Here is a 24,993-nt window from a genome sequence, read left to right as displayed (position 1 = left end):
CTGGTAGATGGCAGCAGATTGTTATCAAGAATGTCTTGGTACATTTTTCCATTCATCCTTCCTTCAATAATATTAAGTTTACCAGTACCGTATGCTGAAAAACAGCCCCACATCATGATATTCCCACCTCCAAACTTCACTGTGGGTATGGGGGTGTTTTTGGGGTGATGTGCTATTTGACCTCCAAACATGGTGTGTATTATGACATCCAAAGAAATACATTTTGGTCTCATCTGACCAGACTATATTCTCCCAGTATTTCACAGGTTTGTGTAAATGTTGAGCAGCAAAATTGAAATGAGCTTCAACATGCTTTTTCTTCAGCAATGGAGTCTTGCGTGGTGAGTGTGCTTATAGGCCAGTGATGGCGAACCTTGGCACTCCAGATGTTTTGGAACTACATTTCCCATGATGCTCAGGCACTCTGCAGTGTAGTTGAGCATCATGGGAAATGTAGTTCCAAAACATCTGGAGTGCCAAGGTTCGCCATCACTGTTATAGGCCATGGTGGGCGAGTGCATTACTTATTGTTTTCTTTGAAACAGTTGTACCTGCTATTTCCAGGTCTTTCTGAAGCTCTCCACAAGTGTTCCTTGGTTATCTCTTCTGATAATTCTTTTCACTCCTTTGTCAGAAATCTTCCAAGGAGCACCTGGTCTTGGCTGGATTATGGTGAAATTATGTTCTTTCCACTTCCAGATTATGGCCCCAACAGTGAACACTGGACCATTCAGAAGTAGAGAACTCCTTCTATAACCAATGGCATCAGTATGTATTGGAACAGGCTGCGAAAGTCTTGAGAGAAACCTCTTTGCTTTTACCTATCATGAGATGTTTCTTGTGTGACACCTTGGTAATGAGACACCTTTTTATAGGCCATCAGATGAGACTGAACCAGCTGATAATAATTTGCACTGACAAGGATCAGGGTTGCTTTTTAATTACTGATTGATTTCAGCTGGTGTCTTGGCTTTCTATGCCTTTTTTGCATCTCCCTTTCTTCATGTGTTCAATACTTTTTTCCCTGTGTCATTCCATTTTATTACACATATCCTAATTTCTGAACTTATTTATTTTGGTTTCTTTGTATGTATGGATTGCATGGGTTGTTACTGACATGTCAAAATTTCATGTCATTAGCACCCTTAGAAATATGTTTACCTAGAAAAAATGTGACATGTTTAATACTTATTTTAACACACACACTTTGCTTTCAAAACAGCATCAATTCTTCTAGGTACACTTGCACACAGTTTTTGAAGGACTTCAGCAGGTAGGTTGTTCCAAACATCTTGAAGAACTAAGCACAGATCTTCTGTGGATATAGGCTACCTCAAATCCTTCTGTCTCATCATGTAATTCCAGACTCCATTATTTTGAGATCAGGGCTCTGTGGGGGGGTGCGCAAACTATCGTCTTCAGGACTCCTTGTTTTTTTTATTTTTTAAGCTGAATCGTTTTTAATGACATTGGCTGCATGTTTGGGGTCGTAGTCCTGCTGCAGAAGAAATTTGGGGCCAATCATGTCATACCATCCGGGAGGCATGTAAGTATCTTCCTGTATTTCTCAACATGGAGGACGGCATTGATTCTGACCACATCAACTCTATTTGCAGAAATGCAGCCCCAAGCGGGCTTAAAGGAGAAGTACAGACAAAGCTGCTCATTTGGCTGTACTTCTCCTGTGAATCACAGGAATGCAGCTCGTTCTGCACTCCTGTGACCTGTTTTTAGCAAACAGCTGCCGGCATACATCACAGAGCCAGTCCCGGCTAGTGAAAGATCACACCCTCATAGCAACCCTAAAATTCAGATGCCACATTTTTTTTGTACATGTATATTCTCTATTGATGCCAGAAGGCTGGGGACTCCCAGTGGAGGGATACAGCTGCTCCAGCTGCATAAGCCAATAATTTAGTTAGACCCGGCAGTCTGATTTCAGAGGCGGATCGATATACAGCCTCTCTGCTGCTTCCTCAGCCAATGACAAAACATTGTACCTGCCTGCCTGATCTGAGTTCTAAGCTAAGCTGTATCAGGAGGAGGTGCCGGAAGATCGATAAGAGGAGAGAACACAGCCTGCTATGGTTGGAGGATGGATTACAAGAGGCAGACGGATCATTTCTCAGCCTCTGCTCTCTCATTCTTGGCAGAAGCTGTTTTCAGTGTGTGAGATACAGAAAGTTAAAAAAGCAGCACCAGGACAGGATGTCTATGTGGTCTATCCCTCCATCCCCCCCTCCACCCACCCATCTCTTGTTCTATCCATCTATCCCCCCCTCCACCCAACCATCTATTGTTCTATCCATCTCTTCCTTCCTCCTTCCATCAGGGCAGGGCTCTTTCACACAGGTGGCTGAGCCCATTCAGTGTAATTTCAGCCCAGGTGCAATGTATAGCCCATCACTGACATGAATAGTTGTGTGCTGCTGTATTAGGGCACTTTCACACTGGACTGGGAGTCAGCGGTAAAGCGCCACTATTTTTAGCGATGCTTTACCGTAGTTTTTGCAGCACTTTTTTGGCCAATAGCATGGGTTAAAAGTGCACGTTAAAAGCCGAAAAAAGGTTAAAAGAATCCGCAAAGCACTGCTACCCATTGATTTCAATGTGCAGGGTTGCTTTAAGATCGGCGTATACACCGCTCCTAAAGTGCCTCAAAGATGCTGCTTGCAGGACTTTTTTTTAGCGTCCTGCCAGCACATCGCTCCAGCGTGACAGCCCTCGGAGTTACAGGTGCTAAATGCCTGAATGTTACACATAGGGGTTGATTTACTAAAGGCAAATCCATCTTGCACTACAAGTGCACTTGGAAGTGCAGTTGCTTTAAATCTGAGGGAAAGATCTGAAATACGGAGAAGCTCTGCCGATTTTATCATCCAATCATGTACAGGGAAAAGTTGCTGTTTTTTTTTATTTTTTTTATTTACCTTGCATGTCCCCCTCAGATATACAGCGATTGCACTTCCAAGTGCACTTGTAGTGCAAAATGGATTTGCCTTTAGTAAATAAACCCCATAGCATGCTTCTGAACTCTGTACATAACGCATTCCTGATCTCTGCACTCTATATGTAGTGCACCCCTGAATGCTGCGCTCTGTACATAGCACTATTAATATTTGATTATTTATGTTCAAAGGCATCCTACGTGCTACTATGCAATATTTTACTGTTCTGAATTGTTAATTTACATTGTACTTTATTCTTACCAAAGAATTTTGGTTCAACAATAAACTATGCATTGAAAAGTTCTTTATCTTATTTTCTTAAGAAGTATCTTTTTTTTTACATCATGGACGAAATCTGAGAAATAACATATAGACAGTGCCTTGAAAAAGTATTCGCACCCCTTGAAATTTTCCACATTTTGTCATGTTACAACCAAAAACAAATATATTTCATTGGGATTTTATGTGATAGACCAACACAAAGTGGCTCATAATTGTGAAGTGGAAAGAAAATGATAAATGGTTTTCAATTTTTTTTTACAAATAAAATATATGTGAAGTGTGGCATGCATTTGTATTCAGCCTCCCGAGTCAATACGTAGGAAAGCCACCTTACAATGCAAAGTCTTTTTGAGGATGTCTCTACCAGCTTTGCACATCTAGAGAGTTACATTTTTGCTCATTCTCCTTTTCAAAATAGCTCAAGCTCTGTCAGATTGGATGGAGAGTGTCTGAACAGTAATTTAAGTCTTGCCACCGATTCCCAATTGGATTTAGGTATGAATGCTTTGATCTAAACCATTCCATTGTAGCTCTGGCTGTATGTTTAGGGTCGTTGTCCTGCTGGAAGGTGAACCTCCACCCCAGTCTCAAGTCTTTTTGCAGACTCCAACATGTGTTCTTTTCAGATTGCCCTGTATTTGGCTCCATCCATCTTCCCTGTCCCTGCTGAAGATACGCATCCCCACAACATGCTGCTGCCACCACCATGTATCGTGGTGGGGATGGTGAGTTCAGGGTGATGTGCAGTGTTAGTTTTCTGCCACACATAGCGTTTTTCTTTTTAGGCCAAAAAGTTTAATTTTGGTCTCATCTGACTACAGCATCTTCTTCCACGTTTTTAATGTCCCCCATATGGCTTCTTGCAAATGGGACTTCTTATGGCTTTCTTTCAACAATGTCTTTCTTCTTGCCACTCTTCCATTAAGGCCAGATTTGTGGAGTGCACGACTAATAGTTGTCCCGTGGACAAATTCTCCCACCTGAGCTGTGGATCTCTGCAGCTCCTCCAGTTACCATGGGCCTCTTGGCTGCTTCTCTGATTAATGCTCTCCTTGCCTAGCTTTTCAGTTTAGGACAGCCATGTCTTGATATGTTTGTATTTGTGCCATATTCTTTCCATTTTCGGATTATGTATTGAACAGAGCTCCGTGAGATGTTCAAAGTTTGGGAAATTTTTTTTTTATAATCCAACCCTGTTGTAAACTTTATCCCTGACCTGGCTGGTGTGTTCCTTCGCCTTCATGGTGCTGTTTGTTCACTAATGCTGCATACACACGACTGGACCTTTTGACAGCAAAGGTCCGACGGAACAAGTCCGTCTGAAAATTTGATCGTGTGCGTGGGCTCCATCGGACCTTTGCTTGCCAAAAATCCAGCGGACTTTAGAAATAGAGCATGTTTTAAATTTTCCAGTCGGATCGAGAAATCCGTTTGTGTGTATGCTAATCTGACGGCCAAAAAACTATTCGAGGGCAGCTATTGGCTACTGGCTATGAACTTCCTAATTCTAGTTCGGTCATACTTCATCACATTCAAATCCGTCAGACTTTGGTGTGATTGTGTGTGTCCAAGTCATTTGTTCATTCAAAAAGTCCGTTGGGAAGACTGTCGGACCTAGTCCAGTCATGTGTACACACCCTAAGGTTCTCCAACACAGCTCCAAGGGCTTCACCAAACAGCTGTATTTATACTGAGATTAAATTACACACAGGTGCACTTTTACTAATTAGGCAACTTCTGAAGACAATGGATTCCACTAGATTTTAGTTAGGGGTATCAGAGTAAAGGGGGCTGAATACAAATGCACCCCACACTTTTCACATTTATTTGTTAAAAAAAATAAAAATAATAATATTGAAAACCATTTATCATTTTCCTTCCACTTTAAAATTATGTGCCACTTTGTGTTGGTCCATCACATAAAATTCCAATAAAATACATTAACATTTTTGGTTGTAACATGACAAAATGTGGACAATTTTAAAGGGGTATAAATACTTTTTCAAGGTACTGTATCATACAATCATTACATACACTACATAATTAATGAGGAAAATATGTTTATAAAAACAGTTTACAATTTGCCAATAAAAAGATTGTCCCCAAATTTAATTTTAAAAATCTGGTCAACTTACTGTATGGGTACCAAAAACAAAAAAGGGAGTATATGGTTTGGCTAGCCCTGTGCAGCAGTATATCATCAAAACAAAGAAAGACCCCAGTAAGTGTATAAACAGCCTTTATTATAGTTACAGTGCCACACTAATTCCATATTGTAGAAAAATAAGAGGATTCACACATTTTAAAACACTCCCACACCAGGCAATTTCTATTAATCTCTTGTACCAGGCTATAAATTAGGCTACACAACAGAGTCAACCATTTTTTTTTGTTTACAGTATTGGTGACGTTATGGACGAAAATTTGGCCTGTGGCCATCAAATCTGTTAAGCCATCACAGAAGCATGTGTGCCGAAAACATGCTCTGTTCACAAAATGGCGGCTTGCGTTTTACAGACTTCACTTTTACTGTACATATTTTTGGCATACAAGTAAGAGTCAACATTTTAAAAAACAGAAATACCAGAAACCTCCAAGAAATATATCAAACAAATATTATAAAGATGGAAACTAATGTCTTCATAGATAATCTTGGAAATGGAAAACAGACTCATGTAGCTGTCACTGCACATAACTAAAAATGTATACTTTATTAGAAATGTCTGTTCTCTAAAAGACGTGTGAAGTTTTGGAATAAAAGAGAACATTTTTAGTTGCTTATTTGCAGTGGCAGCTGCGTGAGCTTTTTAGAGTGTGTTCCATTGGAAAGATTCAACACATACCTGAGAAACTCGTGTGAAGTCATTTTGTGGAATGGGACAAAATCTTAGTGTCTTATGAATAAGCGACACACTGGGGCCTCTTTTCCCAAAGCTCCTGAAATCCTGCAACTTTATCACCACAATGGTCAATCAGCTTCAAGCTGGTATCACAGACTTCAAAATTAAGGGTAAAAACCATTATTGCCATAGACCACATCTCCAATTTCTTCAGGGCTACCGCATGCTTTTTTTGGCCATACCCTGGTGAGGCTGCCCCTTTGGAAAATGTTTGCCCAACCCATAAAATGGCTATTGGGGGTCATTTGTAAAACTCATGCAGGTTTTTTTTATGTCATTTTGCATACAGTAGGGAGGTCTTCACTGCTATCTGGAGCTCCATTCGGGAGATTTACATTCACATTCTGTCTTGCTAACAACAGTTAACATAAAAAGTGGGGAAAGATCTGCAAGAGGGACACAGACAAAAAACAAAAATCTGGTGGAGTTTTACTTTTCTATATTCAACTTAAAAAAAAAAAATAATAATAATAATATCTGTGTGTCCATTGCGGATTTATCCTCACTTCTTTCTATAGGAAAGTCCCAAACAACATCCAGGACCCCTTTCTGCCTCAGACATGTGAGAGCCGGCCACATTCACGTTATGTGTATTGGATGCAGATAAAAATGCATCCAGTTAGCATATATATTTGAACCCGGCCTAAAGGATAAAATAGAGCACCTAATCGATAGCAATAATAAAAGGTGGGGGGAAAGGGAACCAATTAAAAACAATAAATATACTTACAATTGTCCTATAAGGATATTTTAACCCATTCAGACTCACTTTTAAAATGGGTCTTGACACCGCAGTGTTGGGCTTGGGGGACGGACGGATGGGACTTACCAAGCACGTGTTCACTGCGACTGGCTACGAAAGTGGTCTCATAAATTGGGGGCCCACTCACAACTAAATACTGGGAGCTATTTGTGACAGCTCTATCACCGTTCTTTGAGTGCGCAGTGAGCACACTTTCAGCACAGAGAACTCCCTTGCCGCAACTACATATGTGTGAAGTGTGGGTCTTCAGGTCCACCCTTCCTGCTGCAAATATGAACACTCATAAGAAAAGGTTAATCACCACAGAGCTGCATTAATTGGTGTCCTTATATTTACTCAGATTTTAGCTTTAAATAAATTTGAAAACAAATTGCCCTTTTTAGCCTAAGAGTTTTACAAATGACCACCTTCTGGTGTTTAAAGTGTTAAAATGCATCCTACAGCAGTTATATAATTCCCAACATGCCCTGCATTGCATCTATGAACTCCGCTGCTCACCTGTCATACTCCATTCTTTGGGGGCGGGGTCAAGCCTACAATTCTCTATATAGATTTTTTTTTTAAAATTGCACATGAAGAAATATTTTTTTCTGTAGTGTTAAGTTGTGGTACATCAGCTGCTAATAGGCGGGGAGGGCTGGGGGGAGAGGAGAAGGTGTCTATTGGAAGGGAACTTGCCAGGAGACAAACATGAGAGTTGCTAATGCGGACTTGTTTTTGCTGGTTCAAGGATGATTTCTTATTCTTGCTTCTCTGCTTGGCAAGTCAAGCATCCATACACTTAAAAAGGAGTATAGCCAAAACTATTTTGGCTATACTTCTCCTAGGGATAACAGGGGTTCGTTCAGTTCCTTCTGCACTCCTGTGATCCATTTTCAGGTGACGGCCAGCTAAAGCCCAATGTTGGCTGACATCGCAGAGCCAGGCCAGGCCCTGAAAAGATCCCGACCATATGGTCGGGATCTGCCCAGAAGCCTGAATGGCCAGCTGGCTCAGCCTCTCAGCAATCTGCTGAGCCAGCCGCTCCCACCCCCTCCATAGCTCAGCACTCAAGTGAGCGCTGGAGGGGCAGAGCAGAGAGCCGGTGACTGACGGTCTCAGACTCTCTGCTCACCGAAGGCTGAGAACCGAGGGATCAGGGGCTGTTGATCGCTCTCTTCTCACTCTTAGAAGCAGCGGGGGACAGATGCAGCATCAGATCAATGTTGCATCCATCTAGGCGAGTATAAATGTATTTGTTTTTTTACAAGCTAATACTTCTCTTTCAACCTGCCTATGTTTGTTTCAGGTCACTCTCTCATGGACTAGAGAAGGAAGGATAAAAATGGCAATCCTGGAGCATGCACCTACAAAATCAAGTCAGCAATGGCAGCGTCTTTTTTTTTTTTTATGGAACCTGTAAAAATAAAAATATAAAGATGTGTTGTCCATATCAAAAATCAACTAAAATTTCAGTTTCTAGCCTGCACTAGATAAATGACAGTTGTGGTCTTGCCGATTTCTTGTATTGACATCACCACTTTCCTAGTGTACCTAAACAAGCCTCAGTACTGTGTTTCCAAACTGGCAAGGGTTTATGGATAAGAGCAAACAGACCTATTAGTGGAAGGGAACAGCAGCAACAGTTCTGTCACCTTCACAAGATGCAGCCGTCTCACAGATTGCGCCCGTATTACAGAAATTCAGGCTACGAAAACACCAATCCAGCTAAAACTGCTGGCAGTTATAGGCAGATGCTTGTGGCAGACCAACCAACTGGCTTTTTAGCTCTCCAAATAACTCTGCTGTTGAAATAGTTTCCAGTTCAAAACCCAACCTCTCATCAGCTGCCATTACAAGGGGCTCCCCACTCTATGTTGACAATTTTTTATTGGATGTTACAGCCATGTCCCAGCCACTTTGTAGCAGAGATTTCTGATGGTTTATATTATTTTTGTGATCAGTAGCTGGACACAGAGTTGCTTCTGTAGTTGTCTACAACAGTGACCAATGCAGATACAGTGGTAGGACATGATCACTATTCACTGCATTGGGTAACATGATAAAAAGGTATTGAGGCTAGAGAGTCTTCATCTAGCTCAGAGAAGTCATTGGCTCAGCAACAGAGCTGCCAATGATAACTGACATCTCCCTTACTTCAATTCTTTTCCAAAATACAAATAAACGAAAACAAAAAACGATGAGAGTTTAATTTAGCTGCTATAAAACTGTGAAGTGCAACTGTAAAATTTCAGTAATGCCGAAATTATTGAACTGCTGTGCATGCGCAGGAGTGACGTCACCTTGGCCTGGCCAATGAAAACGATTGGTGATTGGTACCTGGAAGCAGACAGCCAAAGAGGTCAGCGGCTGGTGGGGAGCTCTAGGACACCACAGCACTGGAGAGAAGGAGAGTAGTATTACGTCTTAGGAACTTAAGAAAACAACTGGATTGTTAGCAAAATTCAATCATATGATTTATGAGTGGAAACAGATGTTACTCAATCATAACATTGAAGCATTAAGGTCCTATTAACACCTGGGCGTTGGCAAACATCGGGCAGAAATGCCGCGATTCTGCTTGCAATCCCAAAACGCTTTGCAAAACTGACAAATCACACCACGCTTGTTCAGGTGCCATTTTCAATGGCACCTAAACATGAGTAAGTTTCTGCCACAATTGTCAAAACTCGGTGCCCAAAAGAAGCTCCTACTGCTTTTTGAGTGACAATTTTCTCATGATGCGGATTGCCACAATTGCCGTGCGATTTATCACAAGCATGGTGTGATTTGTCGGTTTTGCAGAGTGTTTTGGGATCGCGGGTAGAATCACGGCAATTCTGTCCACGTTTGCTTACGCCCAGGTGTGCATAGGGCCTTATTGTTTCAATGTTATTACTCAGATTTTTTTTTTTCATTTTAATCAAGTTAGCTTTTTTTGGGCAACAATTTTCAGCAGTTGTGGCAGAACCTGAACAAGTGTAGTGCGATTATTCAGTTTTGCAGAGCGCTTTGGGATCGCATGAAGAATCGCTGTGATTCTGCCCACGATCGCAATCGTCCAAGTGTGAACAGGGCTTCCGTTTGCCTCTTTGTGTTGTTATGAAAGATCACTTCAGCCACTACAACGGGGGTTGTACAGCCAATCATTTGATTGACTGTATGTAGGATTACCGATGAGATGGCTATCATAGCATATGATTTAACTCCTGGTTGACAACTAGCCCTTAAAAAAAAAAAAAAAAAAGTGAGCAATTGGTCAGAAAGGGGTTAAAGTTCATGATCGCAATTGATCAAAAGCTCACCTGTGAGCCCTGAATCCTAGGTTGATATATTGATAAGCCAGTGGCTTATTTGTCCGGGGGGGCTGACCCTTTAATGCACTAGGAACCAAGAATTTTTACCTGAAAAATCAAATCCCCAAGCTCAAAATCACTACCTCGTCTCCATGAGGTACCAGGTGCCCTATAAATGAAAATGATTCTTACCAGTTAGGCAGCCTTATATGGATAAGTGCTAAAATTGTACAATATATCTATAGTAAGGTACATGGATCAAACATATGTCAAATATCTTTAAAAAGGAGAATCAGGCCACGTGGTGGAGGAAGAATATGCTGCGACTAAGACATTGGTAATAAATCGCAATGACATTAATGATGTATGCAGATTCCTCTCTTTGTCCATTGGTAGTCTATTCCACTAAACTTGCCCAGCAGGTAAAATCGTTCAATTGGTTATTTCCCGTTAAGAGTAAGGCCCGCCCGGCAGCAGACAGAGAGGGCAAAGTGCATTATGGGCACAGAAAGATGTCCAGTCTTTGCCTTCAACGTGCCTCCTTCTCAAGCAAGATGCGAATACCAGTACCAGGGGGAGGAGTCAGCACAAGGGTTTTGCCACCTTTAATAAGCCAAAGATAGATATATTACCCCAAATACTTTCACAAAAGAAAGTTACATATAGAGGAAAACCAAGTCGCTCAGTACTGGAGAAACTCCACGGTGCACCATTAGCTGCGAAGGGCAGCCAGTCGCGAATGCATGGCTTCCAGATCCTCCTCTTCATCAGATACGGCGGCAGCGGCGCCCTCTGGTTCCGGTTCTGGTAAGGCATCAGTGACTTTGCTGGGAGCTTTGCCCAGGGCCCCTGAGGAAAAAAAAAACAAAAAAAACACAGATCAAGGTTAAAATTCACACTCATTATCCTTTAAGCCTAACAGAAAAAAAAAAATTTTCTTTTTAGAGTGAGAACTAGATTTGTATTGCTCTCTTTAGGGGAGGTTTTTATTTCCTTTCCTTGAGAGAGAGTGGGCACCAAGACAGCTAATAAGAGGAAATGTCCCCCATAGGGGCATAGACAGCAACAAAAAACACATGTATTTTTAGCAGCATGGGGAAGTGTGGGAACTTTGTTCAAATCTTAGCTGCAGTTTACCCATTGGTGAGATTTTTCCCTCATTTCCTCTCCTAAAGACAGTAACCAATACGGTTTTGGACCTTTTCTGATCCGAATTCAATGCAGGACAAATATTGTGTGTTAACCACTTAAGCCCCGGACCATTTGGCTGGCAAAAGACCAGAGCAATTTTAGCGATTTGGCACTGCGTCGCTTTAACTGACAATTGCGCAGTCGTGCAATGTGGCTCCCACAAATAGAGCTTTCTTTTGGTGGTATTTGATTGCCTCTGTGGGATTTTATTTTTTGCGCTATAAACAAAAAATAGCGTCAATTTTGAAAAAAAAACAAACACATTTTTTACTTTTTGCTATAATAAATATCCCCAAAAACGTATAAAAAATAAAAAAATTACATATTTTTTCCTCAGTTTAGGCCGATACGTATTCTTCTACATATTTTTGGTAAAAAAAAAAAAAAATATTACAATAAGCATTTATTGATTGGTTTGTGCAAAAGTTATAGCATCTACAAAATAGGGGATCGTTTTATGGCATTTTTAATTAATTTTTTTTAGTTTTTACTAGTAATGGCGGCGATTAGCGATTTTTATCATGACTGCGACATTATGGTGGAAAGATCGGACACTTTTTTTGGAACATGCTAGTGTAATTTTATTTTTGTTTCAATCTGTGTTTTTGGCTTAACCAACTGACTTTTTTTTTTTTTTGTAAAATCTTTATTTTGAAACAGTTTAACAGAAAAATACACTTGCGTATACATTAGACAGGTGTGTCAGGACCAAAAACAAGACAAATAAACCGTATGAAACAATGACACCCATAGAATCTTTCCAGGTGGCCGAGAGTTGGCGGGTTAAATCGGACACATGAGTCAAACGGTCGACTTGTAATTAACGCCTGTAGTGTCTCTTGCCTACTCATGCCTATTCTAGTTTCCCCGAGCTAGGGCCCCGCCCCAGGGTGCCTCTGATTTCAAGGGAGGAGACAGGCCAGAGCCTGATCCCCCTCCCCCCTTCATGCATGGGGTCGGGGAGGCATGGGACCGTCCCCCGACGGCTGCCCAGGAGAGGGGGGCCAAATCGCCTCCAGCTAAGATCGGACACTTTTTGAGCTATTTTGGGACCATTCACATTTATACAGCAATCAGTGCGATTAAAAATGCATTACTGTGTAAATGTGACTGGCAGTAAAGGGGTTAACCACTAGGTGGCGCTGTAGGGGTTAAGTGTGTCCTAAGGAGTGATTCTAACTGTAGGGGGGTGGGGAGGACTGTGTGCGACACGACACTGATCACCGCTCCTGATTACATGGAGCTGTGATCAGTGTCACTAGGCAGAACAGGGAAATGCTCGTTTACATCAGCATATCCCTGTCCTTCCTCTCCCTGAGACAATCACGGGTATCCCCGATCACACTCACAGAGCTTGCAGTGGGCGCGCGCCCACAAACCGCTTCTTAAAGGGCAAGGTACATTAATATGCCTGTACGTGCCCTTCTGCTGACGTATTTCAGCGTGAGTTGGTCAGCAAGCGGTTACAGTAGTAAAATGTGTAAATTTGTGTGCTGATTTTAACACTAGGGAACACAAGGGGGCACCAGACTAAGTGTAGCAGGTTAGAATGAAAGGTTTGAGATAGAAGCGGATGCTGCATTCCCAGTCTCACACTGATGTCACTCCGGCCCCCTCTGCGGATGCTTCCAGCCAGCTTTATTCAATCATAAATTGGGCACACCAGTATCTGGAGCTTTGAGCCTCTTAGAACCACCTCTGGATGACCTTGAGACCTCTGCCACAGACATATTGTTGTAGCTTCTTGTTTTTATACCCATGTGCCAAATGGCTTTTAATAAACCCATTTATTGTAACTTGCTACACTTAGTCTGGTGTTCCCTTTTGTTTCTGCAGAGTCATTGCTTCACTTTATGGGGAGCTGCTACTGATGTTGCCTATTTTTCTTTGCGGACATGTCTGCCATAGATGGACTCACTTGAGGACGTTTAGTCAGACATTAGAGGTCATCTACCTTTCCAGCGCCATTCTAGTTACTGATTTTAACACTAGACCATTTTAAAAAGGATCAATCTACCCAAAAGTAGGATGGAAACCTGAAAATAAGGAACACGTTGAAATACATTACAATGAGAATCTGCCACAGCCCAAGTGACACACAGATACTCTTTGCTGTTGAATCAAACTGTTGTGTTGTAGAATTTTGGCACGCAATATAGTCTCAACATTCCAACGTCTTCCCGCGGATGCTTCTCCTTCCCCATTCCCTTGGCCTCTATAAATTGTTATCAAGTCTTTAAAGGGGTTGTAAACCCTTGGCGTTTTTCACCTTAATGCATTCTGCTGCAGCACCCCCCCTCCCCTTTTCTTACCTGAACCGATCGTTCCAGCGATGGGGACGAGCACAGCAGCTCCAGCCATGGTCTTGGGTTCTCATTGGAAAGATTGATAGCAGCAGGAGTTATTGGCTCCTGTTGCTATCAAATCCAGCGATACGGGAGTTGGGGGGTGGGGCCCCGAGTCCTGCTGTGTGTCAAGCGACGCAGCAGCGGGACTTGGGAACAAGCCCGAACGAGTGCCCCCATGGAATGCAGCTCTCCGAGGGGGCACTCGAGGAGGAGGAGGAAGGAGCAAGGAGTGCTGCCGGGGACCCCAGAAAAAGGAGGATCAGGGCCACGCTGTGCAGAACCCTAGCACAGAGGAGGAAAGTATACATTTTTTATTTTTAAATAACAAACACCTCCTTTACAAATCACTTTAAACTACAGGCAAGCCTATAATTTGGCTTACATGTAGCTGCACTGGATATCTCCTAAACCTGCATGGTTTAGGAGACATCCTTGTATTTGCATGTGCCAACGTCATGCATCACGTACATGCCATTGTTTCAGTTGTACTGTGCCGCTCCCGGCAGCTACGTCATCGCGGCTCCAGCCAATCACACCGCCAGAGCTGCGATACCCGAAAGTAACCTCCAGGATAGATGTAGCTGGCCAGAGGGGGAGACGAGGACGGCTGTGGGGGCTTCGTTCTCGGGTAAGTAATTCATAATGAGCTAGTATGCTATGCATACTAGCTCATTATGCCTTTATCTTGCAGGGTGTTCCCCCCCCCCCCCCCCCCCCCAGGTGGGTTTATAACCACTTTAAAAGTTGAAGTTTAAGTAAGGAGAAAGGAGATTTTTCTATAGTTACATTGGTCTAGCTTGGACCAATAAATGTGCCATACCCGTGGGATCCCAGTGGAAGCTGGAAATCACTGTAGCAGGCATCGCTACCACATTGATTGCTGCTGGATTCCAAGACCCATCCCAAGTGGCTCGAAGAGGGAGGCATTCAGAGAACATTTAGCATATTTTTTAATGAATGCAAAGTTTTCTCTGTATTAACAATTAGAAGAGGCAGTGACGTCACGATCTTCACCTTGTCCAATCAGAGAACACTTTGCAATCAAAAAAAAAAAAAAAAAAAAAAAAAAAAAAAAAAAGCAAAGTGTTCCCTGAATAGTATGCATAATGCAGTAGGGCATTAAGAGGCTTGAGCGCATCACCACCATCTGATCTGCCCAGAAACAAGTACGGAGGACCAAGCCTCACCACAACAGAGCGGCGTCTATCAGGATCTAACAGGAACTGTCCGGATTACCCTTTAAACCAAAACACCTGCTGATCGCACCGGGTGCCAGACACCAAACCATGTGTGTGCATCTCATATGTTTTATTTAGTATCTTTTAAATAAAATTTGTTTTACACTATGGGTGCCCCCCTTCTGTAATTTTTTTCTTCCCATCATGCATGGAGGATCAGCTGACCTTGGAATATCCCATCTAGGGGTTTTATTCCCCACAAAGTACAAGGGACCACTCTAGCGATAGGTGGTCAATGTCTAGGGGCGAGTGTACATCCATGTGGGCACATCTGTCTGAACACTGAGCATTGGAGCAGATTCATTTATCAATGCACAAGCACTTTATTTCACAAGAGTGGGATGTTTACAACAATTGAAAATGTTTGATACACTGATTTATGTTAATTATGTTTAAATTTCGTACCAGCTAAGCGCAGTGTTTAATCATTTAATTTCACAGTGACGCTAGTCGGCTCACATTCAGACTGCTGTCGGCAATTGATTAATTACATTTCTTTTGCACAAAGTTTTTTTTGGTTTTAATGCAGTAGGGCAGCCAGCCACTTGGCACGGGACCTGGAAGCGGGTGGGGATCACTGTAGTAGTGGTGCATACTATAGAGATTCCCAGCTTTAACAGGCAGGTGCATACTTATATGGGTCCAAGTTGGACCCAAGTAACTGGAAAAATTTGCATATCTAAACTCCAACTTTAAAGACTTATCTAAATTTATATATAGAGGCTGGGGGAAGGATAACTGTCAGCGGGCAGAGGGGGACTGTTGTAATTAAATGGCAACTACACTATATCACCAAATGTATTGGGACGCCTGCCTTTAAACAGGCATGAACTTTAATGGCATCCCAGTCTTAGTCCATGGGGTTCAATATTGAGTTGGCCCACTCTTTGCAGCTATAACAGCTTCAACTCTTCTCGGAAGGCTGTCCACAAGGTATAGGAGTGTGACCATGGGAATGTTTGACCACTCTTCCAGAAGCGCATTTGTGAGGTCAGGCACCGATGTTGGATGAGAAAGCCTGCCTCACAGTCTCTGCTCTAATTCATCCCAAAGGTGCTCTATCAGGTTGAGGTCAGGACTCTGCACAGGCCAGTCAAGTCCTCCACCCCAAACGCACTCATCCATGTCTTTATGGACTTTGCTTTGTGCACTGGTGTGCAGTCATGTTGAAACAGGAAAGGGCCATCCCCAAACTGTTCCCACAAAGTAGAGAGCATGAAATTGTCCAAAATGTCTCGGTATGCTGACGCCTTAAAACACAATCCCACATTAATGCAGAATGGCAAACTAATGTCCCTAGAAACTCTACGAGATCAGAGGGGGAGCTTCCCTATGGACTTCTGGCGGTATAGGCAACTCCACCATTTTTTTAAAACACAGGGAGACTCCATACGGGATATCTCCTCCCTCACACCCTTCGAACGTCTCTTCATAGCGGAAGAACCAATACCACACATGGTTTCTGAACTCTAGCAACTGCTTAACTCTGCATCCCCCACAGTGAAGCCTGCTTACATCAGAGCCTGGGAAAGGGACTTGGAGATAACTTTCACCCCTGCCCAAATATCTTGCCTCTACCAACTTACCCGGTCCAGCTCGATTGATTCCAAGACGCAAGAAATGAACTACAAGCTACTGATGCGCTGGTACTGTGTGCCGGCAGATCTAGCAAGGATATACCCATCCACGTCAGATCAATGTTGGCGGGCTGTGGCCACAGGGGCACTCTTCTGCATATTTGGTGGGATTGCCCTGCGATCAGACCTTACTGGGAGGACATTAAATCTCTGATCAAAGAAATCACAGGCATAGATATTCCTCTGTCCCCGATTCACTTCCTGCTACCCATTCCTCCCATGCCAGTGAGCCAGTACAAGAAGAGTGTGCTGCCTCATTTGCTAAATGCAGCTAAGCGGCTGCTCCCTATTTTTTGGAAGCGTCCGCAAATCCCAAGTAAGGAGGAGTGGCGCCGCAGGGTGGGTGACATCCGGGAGGCAGAGGGGTGGATTGCCACTTGCAGAAGGGCCCATGACCGCTTCACTGCGATTTGGCAGCCCTGGCTAGTGTATATATCGAACCCTGGACACATTTCATCCAGTTTGGATGTGGCCCTCCTGGAACTGGCGGAGCCATCCCTAAGGGGACGCCCCCAGGGCTTACAGATGGGGACCAGGAGCTGAGGAGACTCCAACACTCAATTTAACATTTCATTAATCAGGGGCGAGGAGACAGGATGCTATTCTCTCTCTTCACTCACCCCCTTGATCATCCTACATGTATGGAGAGGTTGACGGGGCTCGGAGAGGAGGCGGAGTCGGAAGAGAGGCTTCAGGTAAGCTCTAAACCACTTTTCTTTTCCCTTCTTTTTCTCACTTAACTACTTTCTAATACTTTATGACTTGAATAGTTATGGCTGCCTACGGGCAGATGGTTGATATGTTGAGTGCCAGGTGACGGGTGAGGAATGGAGGACTTGGGTGGTCCAACAAAAATTTGGCGACCTGACGCCATGGGACAACCTGACTTGAACAGGGAAATGGCACTTTGGTGCCGCTATTATGCAGGACTGCCCCCCTTCCCCCAGCACGCAGTCGTCTAGGAAGCCGTCGGCCCCACGTGAGTTACCTTGAACGTTAAAGCTGACCAAGCGTATCACGCGTGAGAACCTCTTACAAGAGGACAGACCAGTCCTATACTGCACGAACCAGACTGCGGACTGGGATTACTCAGCCCAACAATCAGTTGACCTACCGTGCTGACCCGTCACCTGGTAAATACTCTCTTAATAACCTAATCAGTACGAAGTTAATTTATGACTGTTGACTATTCATGTTCTTGTTCCCACTACAAGTGAAAAATGAAACAGGAACGACTGGAGTATTATGTATCAGCATTACCTACAGCAAATGTTTATCCTCTCTGTTCATTTTCATTTTTTTTTCATTCTTTTACTGTATATCAAGCTGTAATACCCTATCTCCTATAAATAAAGATTGTTTAAAAAAAAAAACACAATCCCACACCACAATTTCCCCTCCAAATGATTTGGACCAGTGCACAAAGCAAGGTCCATAAAGACATGGATGAATGAGCGCATTTGGGGTGGAGGCACTTGACTGGCCTGCACAGAGTCCTGACCTGAACCCCCATAGAACACCTTTGGGATTAATTACAGCGGAGCCTGTAAGCCAGGCCTTCTCATCCAACATCAGTGCCTGACCTCACAAATGCACTTCTGGAAGAATGGTCAAACATTCCCATAGACACACTCCTATACCTTGTTGACAGCCTTCCCAGAAGCTGCAAAGGGTGGGCCAACTCAATACTGAGCCCTACGGAGTAAGACTGGGATGCCACTAAAGTTCATGTGTGTGTAAAGTCAGGCAGCCCAATACTTTAACCACTTGAGACCCACGCTATAGCCGAATGACGGCTACAGCGCGGACCTCCTTTGCCGGGACTACGTCTATTGACGCCGTCCCGTGCACGAGCGGCCTGCGCGCCCCCTGAGGGGCACGCGCGGCGCGCTCTGTGATCGGCGAGTCTACGAGACTCGCCTGATCACCGATCCGAGCAAGGGGGGGGTCGATCCCGACCCCTTATCACGTGATCAGCTGTCAGCCAATGACAGCTGATCATGTGATACAACGGAGCCGGTAATCGGCTATTATTCCCACAAAAAATTATTCCCAGAAAAAAATAAGAGCCAATCACCGGCGGCCGTGATCGGGACATCAGTCCATCAGTGCCACCTCAATAAAAAATAAGTGCCCCCCGTCAGTGCCACCCAGCAGTGCCCATAGTGCCACCCAGCAGTGCCCACAATCTGCCTCAACAAAGGTGCTGCACCCCAGTGCCACATATCCGTGCCCATCAGTGTCATCTACCAGTGCCCATCCGTGCCACCCATCCGTGCCACCCATCCGTGCCATCTTATCTGTGCCCATCTTTGCCCATCAGTGCAGCCTATCAGTGCCGCCTCATCAGCGCACTTCAATGAAGGAGAAAAATGACCTGTTTGCAAAATTCTATAACAAACTATTAAACATGATTTTTTTTTATTTTGGCATCTTTTTTTTGTTTGTTTAGCAAAAAATAAAACTCCCAGCTGTAATTAAATACCACCAAAAGAAAGCTCTATTTGTGGGGGGAAAAAAATGATAAAAATTTTTTATTTGGGTACAGTGTTGTATGCCCGCGCAATTGTCATTCAAAGTGCATCAGCGCTGAAAGCTGAAAATTGGTCTGGGCAAGAGGGGGGTTTAAGTGCCCAGTAAGCAAGTGGTTAAAATTGCCAATCCTAAACTACAGCTTTAAAGCATGTTTTGGAGAGAATTTGTTAAACCTGCAGTGGATAGAATTTGGAGCAGCGGTTTATGGCAACCAGTCAGCTTCTAGCTTCAGCTTGTTCAGTTTAGCTTTGAAAATGGAAGCCGATTGGTTGCCATAAACAGCTGCTCCAGTTTTGATAAATGTTCCCTGTGTGTACAAGAGCTGCAGGACACGCTAGCTATTTTTATTCCTTTCCTTGGGTGACATTGCTCACTCACCTTTCTGTATCATAATAAAATAAAACAGGACATGACATGACTACAGAAACCTCCTCTTTCTACAAGAAAGACGGGCAAGGGTTCTGTAGTTCACACAGATAGCTTGCAATAAATAATACCGGCCATACACAGAGAAATGAACTGGATTCCCCATCAATACAGATAGTGTTGATGGGGAATCCCTCCTGCAGGGCCATAGTCTTCTCCTGACAGGGAGGGCAGGGGGCTTTCCCCTCACTGGGAGATCGTAATTATTGCTAAGGCATTTAGCAGCAGCTCATGATAATTGCAGGTAAAACCTGGCATGTTGGTTGTACCCAAGTTGATGGATTAACTTGGTACATTCAGCCTGCCCATACACGGTTCAAACGATGTATGGCCTGCCTAAGTGATTAGCATACAGCACAGGAAGAGAGCACATGAAGTTATCAGATGAGAAGAATTCTGGCAGGATCAACAAGTATTTTTCTTCACTAATCCAACAGATATAACAAAAACACTCTCAATGATATATATTTAATAGATCAAGAGAGCAAATCATTATTTTTTTTAAAGTAAGGCCTCATTCACGTGGTCGATTAGGGTTGTAGTGTGGCAAGAGTCAGTGTAAACCCACACAGACAGTTTGTGTCCATCCATGGCCACTCATCTGTCCCTAATTGCATGTGTAAAGGAAATTTGTAAGTTCTGTATATAATTGTATTCTATTTTGTATGTATTGCACACTGCACTCACTTTGTACATCATACTAATAATGTTTTCAGGACATGTTTGCATTCTTTTCGAGTCCTGATTAGAATTAGTCTGCCTATGTTACGCCCCTTGTTACCATAAATGTACAATTGTAATATTAATGTGATCCCCAAGTAATCATGTGTATAAAAACCTTTAAATGCGTAATAAAGCAGAACAGTTATTGGGAAAGATGCAGAGTGTATCTTAGGTGTCTGCTCCCTACTGCAGTAGTTGTTATTCATTTGGAACCACTAATCAATACGAGGATAGGTGTTCCCCATAAAATGTCCATGTCACATGTAACTGCTCAGTGTGCAATTACATGAGAAGAGTCATCGATTTGAACAGACTTCCTGATCTCAAAATACCTGTGATCCTCGGCGTAGATTTACACCGATTCTTGCAACACTACAGCCCTACCCGGCACGGTGAACGAGACTTTAGGGTTTAGATACACTTTAAAGCAGTACTCCAGTCTGCAGTAATCTATATTTTTATACCTTCTCCCTGCCTGCATAGAGCAGGCTCGGTGCTCTTGATTTAGATTACAATCCTACAATGGAATGCAATATTGTTATCTGCAATTACCTGCTGTGATCTCATACAGAATCTTATCAATCTCCAGATCTGCTGCTTCTTCCATTTCATCCTCATCCTCCATTCCTGCAAACGTGTCCTCCAGCATCTCTTCTATAATCCCTGCCTAAAGGGAATAAGCAAAAAGCAATTAAAGAACCCAGGATAAACATGAATAAAATATTCTAAAATTTGAAAGCTACTTAATATGATCTGGGGGCCTGCCGGCAACTTTGGGGCCATAATGTTTTGTAGAAGCTGAAGAAAAGCATTGGAAAACTCACTACTACTTTGTAGGTAGATTGGCTCCTTAGCTCCTGGGATTTGTCCAGCCCTGTCAAGGACATCTTCTGACTTATTAATGCAAATTTAATAGACCAGCAGGATGCTGCAAGACCTACATTTTACATTTTCCAACACATGCAATTAGTACTTTACCTGCTTCCTATGAAAAGAAAGGTTAGTTAAAAATGAAAAAAAACTGTCTGCACTCCAGAACCCTACACCCCAACATTCCAGGTCTGTACTCTGCTCCCCCTACTAAGTGACACAAACCCAATTCCCCAAAAAGTTGCCACAGGGGCATATTGGAATATTTGGTGCATTTTGAATCACAAATGAGAAAAGAAGAAAAGAAAAATACAGGACTATTGAACAGTTTGAAATTATATCAGCCAAGAATGGAACACCATTCCTCTACAAAACTCCAGCAACTGATCTCCTCAGCTCCCAGACATATACAGAGTGTTGTTAATAGAAGAGAGGATGCTACACCATGGTAAACATGGCCCTGTTCAAAAGGTTTTCAAACGGTCATCAATTTCAAAACTATCCCTTTTCTTCTTAAATTGGTGCATCTTCTCAGTTTAAACATCTGATATGTTTTCTATTTTCTAATGTGAATAAAATATGGGTTTATGTGATTTGGAAATCATTGCATATGTTTTTTTAAATTTAGATCTTACAGAGTTTCAGCTTTTTTGGAATTGGGGCTGTATAAACACTCAACAGTCACCATGCTCATTTTGTGAGCATGTTGTCAGGGGACAAGATCTACCCCCCCCCCCCCCCCCCAAAAAACACACAGAACCGGAGGCCTTGACTGAGAAAACCGAAGGATGGTGGTACCACGCAGGAAATGAGACTCCAGGTTTAAAGGATACATTATTATTCATAGATAACATTCTAATAACTGTAAACTGAATGTTTATCTGTAAGTTCACTGTAAGCAAAAGGCCAGCCAAAAAAAACAAAAACACACACAGGGATTTAAACATATGCATACATGGTTTGATAGACTGCACGTAGATGTTGTAGGAAAAATGTATATTCTATACCAGTGTCACTAAACCCACATCATAGAAAACAGTCAATAAATGGTGTATTACATGCTGTTCACTAGGAGATTTGTTTTCTGTATTCTGCAAAATCCTGGTTGATCCTGCTGCTCTCTATCTCCACCTTCTGTCCATGTCCCCAATTCAGCTAGGAATTTTGCAGCTGTGGTGGCAACTCTGCACATGCTCAGTTTTCAGTGAGTTTCTATGCTGAGCATTTCCTCTCTAACACATCTGAGCAGCCCATGTGACTGTAGAGTCACACATGTGGGTGTATACACAGCAGTAAATGACAGCGCACTCCCTCCCTCCTTCTCTATGCTCACTAACCAGCTAAGCTCAATGGGGGCAGGATACTACATGTCGATTGATGGAGGATTCACCTCCCTCTTATTCTAAGACACAGGCTGGAGGGGTGTGACACAGCCTGTGACTGGCAGAAATCCACCCACACCATTTTATTGTCAAAAAAATAATAAAGATTTGATTTCAAATATTTGTATGACAATTTAAAACAGTTTATTGATATTTTTATCCTGTATTCCAAAGGCTGTTTTTTTTTTTTTAACTCGTGACCAGCAGGAGAGGACTAGAAGCTCCTCCTGCTTATGTTTTCCTGCAGACAGGCTGGGTAAGATCTGGGTCATGTGGCAGCTGTATGTAGTCTTGGAAAAAAGGTACTTATATGTTATTTTTATTTTTTTATTAAAATAATTACAGTTTCATCATCCAAATACAGTAATAGAAGGGACAATGTAAATTAAATATTGTGCGTTCAGTATCACTTTAAAAAATTTACCCTTGGGTAATGTGTCAAAAATAGAAAATAACCTTGAGTTTTAAACATGCTTCCTGGACCTTGTTCTTGGGAAGAATGGTCATTACATACACACTACTGTACAAAAGTCTTATTTGCCCAGGAATTACTTTAGGTTTTCTAGATTGATGTGCCAATAAAAAGAATGCATTTTTAGAGCTCCAAATATGTTTTTTGAAGCAAACACAATGAGAGATCAGAATGTCCTCAGCAGTCCCATCCTTTGATCTGTAGTTTGAAGTTTCCCACCATAATGCCCAGTGCAGAGATAACGTTAATGTTACACAATTTGACTGGTAGCAGTGCACAGATATGCCTGATTTATCTGACAGTTGTAGCATTTACGATCAAATGGAAACCAGTCATCTGACATAATGATCATATGCAAGCTGTCAGGTTTGCCTGCCAACAAACACTAAGCCTTGCAGAGGCAACACTGACCTGAAGACAGCATGGTGTAACTGTTTAATACTGTAATGGCCACATACAACCACAGTAAAAAAAAAAAAAAAAAATCTTTATTACGGTCAATTTAAAGCATTGGTATGTCAGTTAGTTAAGCCTGGAAGGGGATTACCTGTCTTTTTTGCCAGTATCCAATCATCTGAAAGTGACAGCATTACGTTATAGTAATAGATATGAGAATACCCTGTGTCTTGGGATGTACAACATAAATGACAAAATACTACACAAAACTATCAAACAATGGAGTCTCTAACTTTTTGCTCTTACCTTCATCATCTCTTTGGAAAGCTCCCTCATGGTAGCCTGGATCTCAGGGATTTTCACCAAGTTCTGCATTGCTTTCATCACCTCTGTGCTCCTCTGTAAGGACCCAGAGACTTTGAGGACAGCTGTAAAAACACATGAAAATTACTAAGAAAAGGCATACAGAAGATGTATTAAGAGTGTGCACCCCCAGAGTGATAAATTGTGTGTGTTTTTTTTTATTATACCTTGACATTTTAATGTCTTACCATTTTGTATTTTATGGATTTTTTTTTCCCCATTAATGAGTTTCTGGATCAGTGGAATCGGATAGCCATCTTTACCAAATGGTCTCATAGAATTGCACTGAAATGCCCCTGCCCCCTTGTCATAGGATTTAACTGTCAGCAGCCAATGGCTCCCACTGCCTCAGCAAAGCCTGTGAGAGCAGGGAAAGAGGAGAGCCACTACAGAATGCACAGCGTTGGATAATGTGGGGTAAGTATAAGGGGGGAGGGCAATACTGCTACCGGAACATTTTTACCTTTATCTTAGCCATTACTCTACCCCCTCTATTGCTCTAACACTGCTCCCTTAATTCTCCCACCATTGTCCCTTTATCCTTTAGGAATATTAGAATTTAACCTACAGTGCGCCCGGAAAGTATTCACAGCGCTTCACTTTTTCCACGTTTTGTTATGTTACAGCCTCATTCCAAAATTGATTAAATTTATTATTTTCCCCCAAAAAATTCTAAACACCCCATAATGACAAGACGAAAGAAATTTGTTTGAAAATCGTAGCAAATTTATTATAAATAAAAATGAGTCAACATAGCGGTTTAACCCTCCCCTAGAAAGAAAAGACTTACCCAACTGATTCTTCATACTCATGAGTACAGAGTTCATGTGGGCCTTGGAGGCATAGAGCTTACTTATTGCCCGATTGGACTGCACAACCTCCTTTGCCAATATTTTACAAGCATCCCTGTTGCCTTTCTTTGCCGTGTCCTTTATTGAGCGCTTGACTTTCTCTTGCTCTCTCTGGATATCTAGAACACATGTACATATATCATCTGGCTTGCTACAAAAAACAGAAGCATTTTAAGTGCACCCATATCATCCACACAACTAAACCCCCTCTTCAGGCATCATAAAACATTTTAGAGAGGTCAAATTAATTTTTATTTTGCATCTTGATAACTCTTCTCCCCGGTCTATCACAGTTGGAAAATTGAGGGGTCTGCCTAAACCATGCCTAAACCATTCCAACCCCTTAAGCATAGACCATGCGACCAAGGTTAACCTTTAGAAGAGGCTCAGGTG

At 42.5% G+C, this 24,993-nt stretch overlaps 1 protein-coding gene across 1 annotated transcript in view; it reads right to left on the bottom strand.

Annotated features, from left to right (window-relative positions):
- Positions 1–5,452: 5,452 nt before the first annotated feature.
- CHMP3 (charged multivesicular body protein 3) overlaps positions 5,453–24,993 on the bottom strand; it is a 33,697-nt gene continuing 14,156 nt past the window's right edge. Inside the window, exons 3-6 of the mRNA XM_077477967.1 lie at positions 24,540–24,719; positions 23,693–23,814; positions 20,819–20,933; positions 5,453–11,017 (exon numbers count right to left, since the gene is read on the bottom strand). Coding sequence (XP_077334093.1) covers positions 10,881–11,017; positions 20,819–20,933; positions 23,693–23,814; positions 24,540–24,719 — 554 coding nt within the window. The 3' untranslated portion in view covers positions 5,453–10,880. The remainder of the gene's footprint in view (positions 11,018–20,818; positions 20,934–23,692; positions 23,815–24,539; positions 24,720–24,993) is intronic.

The sequence above is a fragment of the Lithobates pipiens genome, unplaced genomic scaffold (assembly GCF_037356315.1).
Source record: "Lithobates pipiens isolate NorthernLeopardFrog02 unplaced genomic scaffold, aLitPip1_a1.2 Scaffold_13, whole genome shotgun sequence".
Taxonomy (NCBI): domain Eukaryota; kingdom Metazoa; phylum Chordata; class Amphibia; order Anura; family Ranidae; genus Lithobates; species Lithobates pipiens.
The sequence above is the reverse complement of the archived record's forward strand: the minus strand, read 5'-3'. Positions and strand labels throughout refer to the sequence as shown.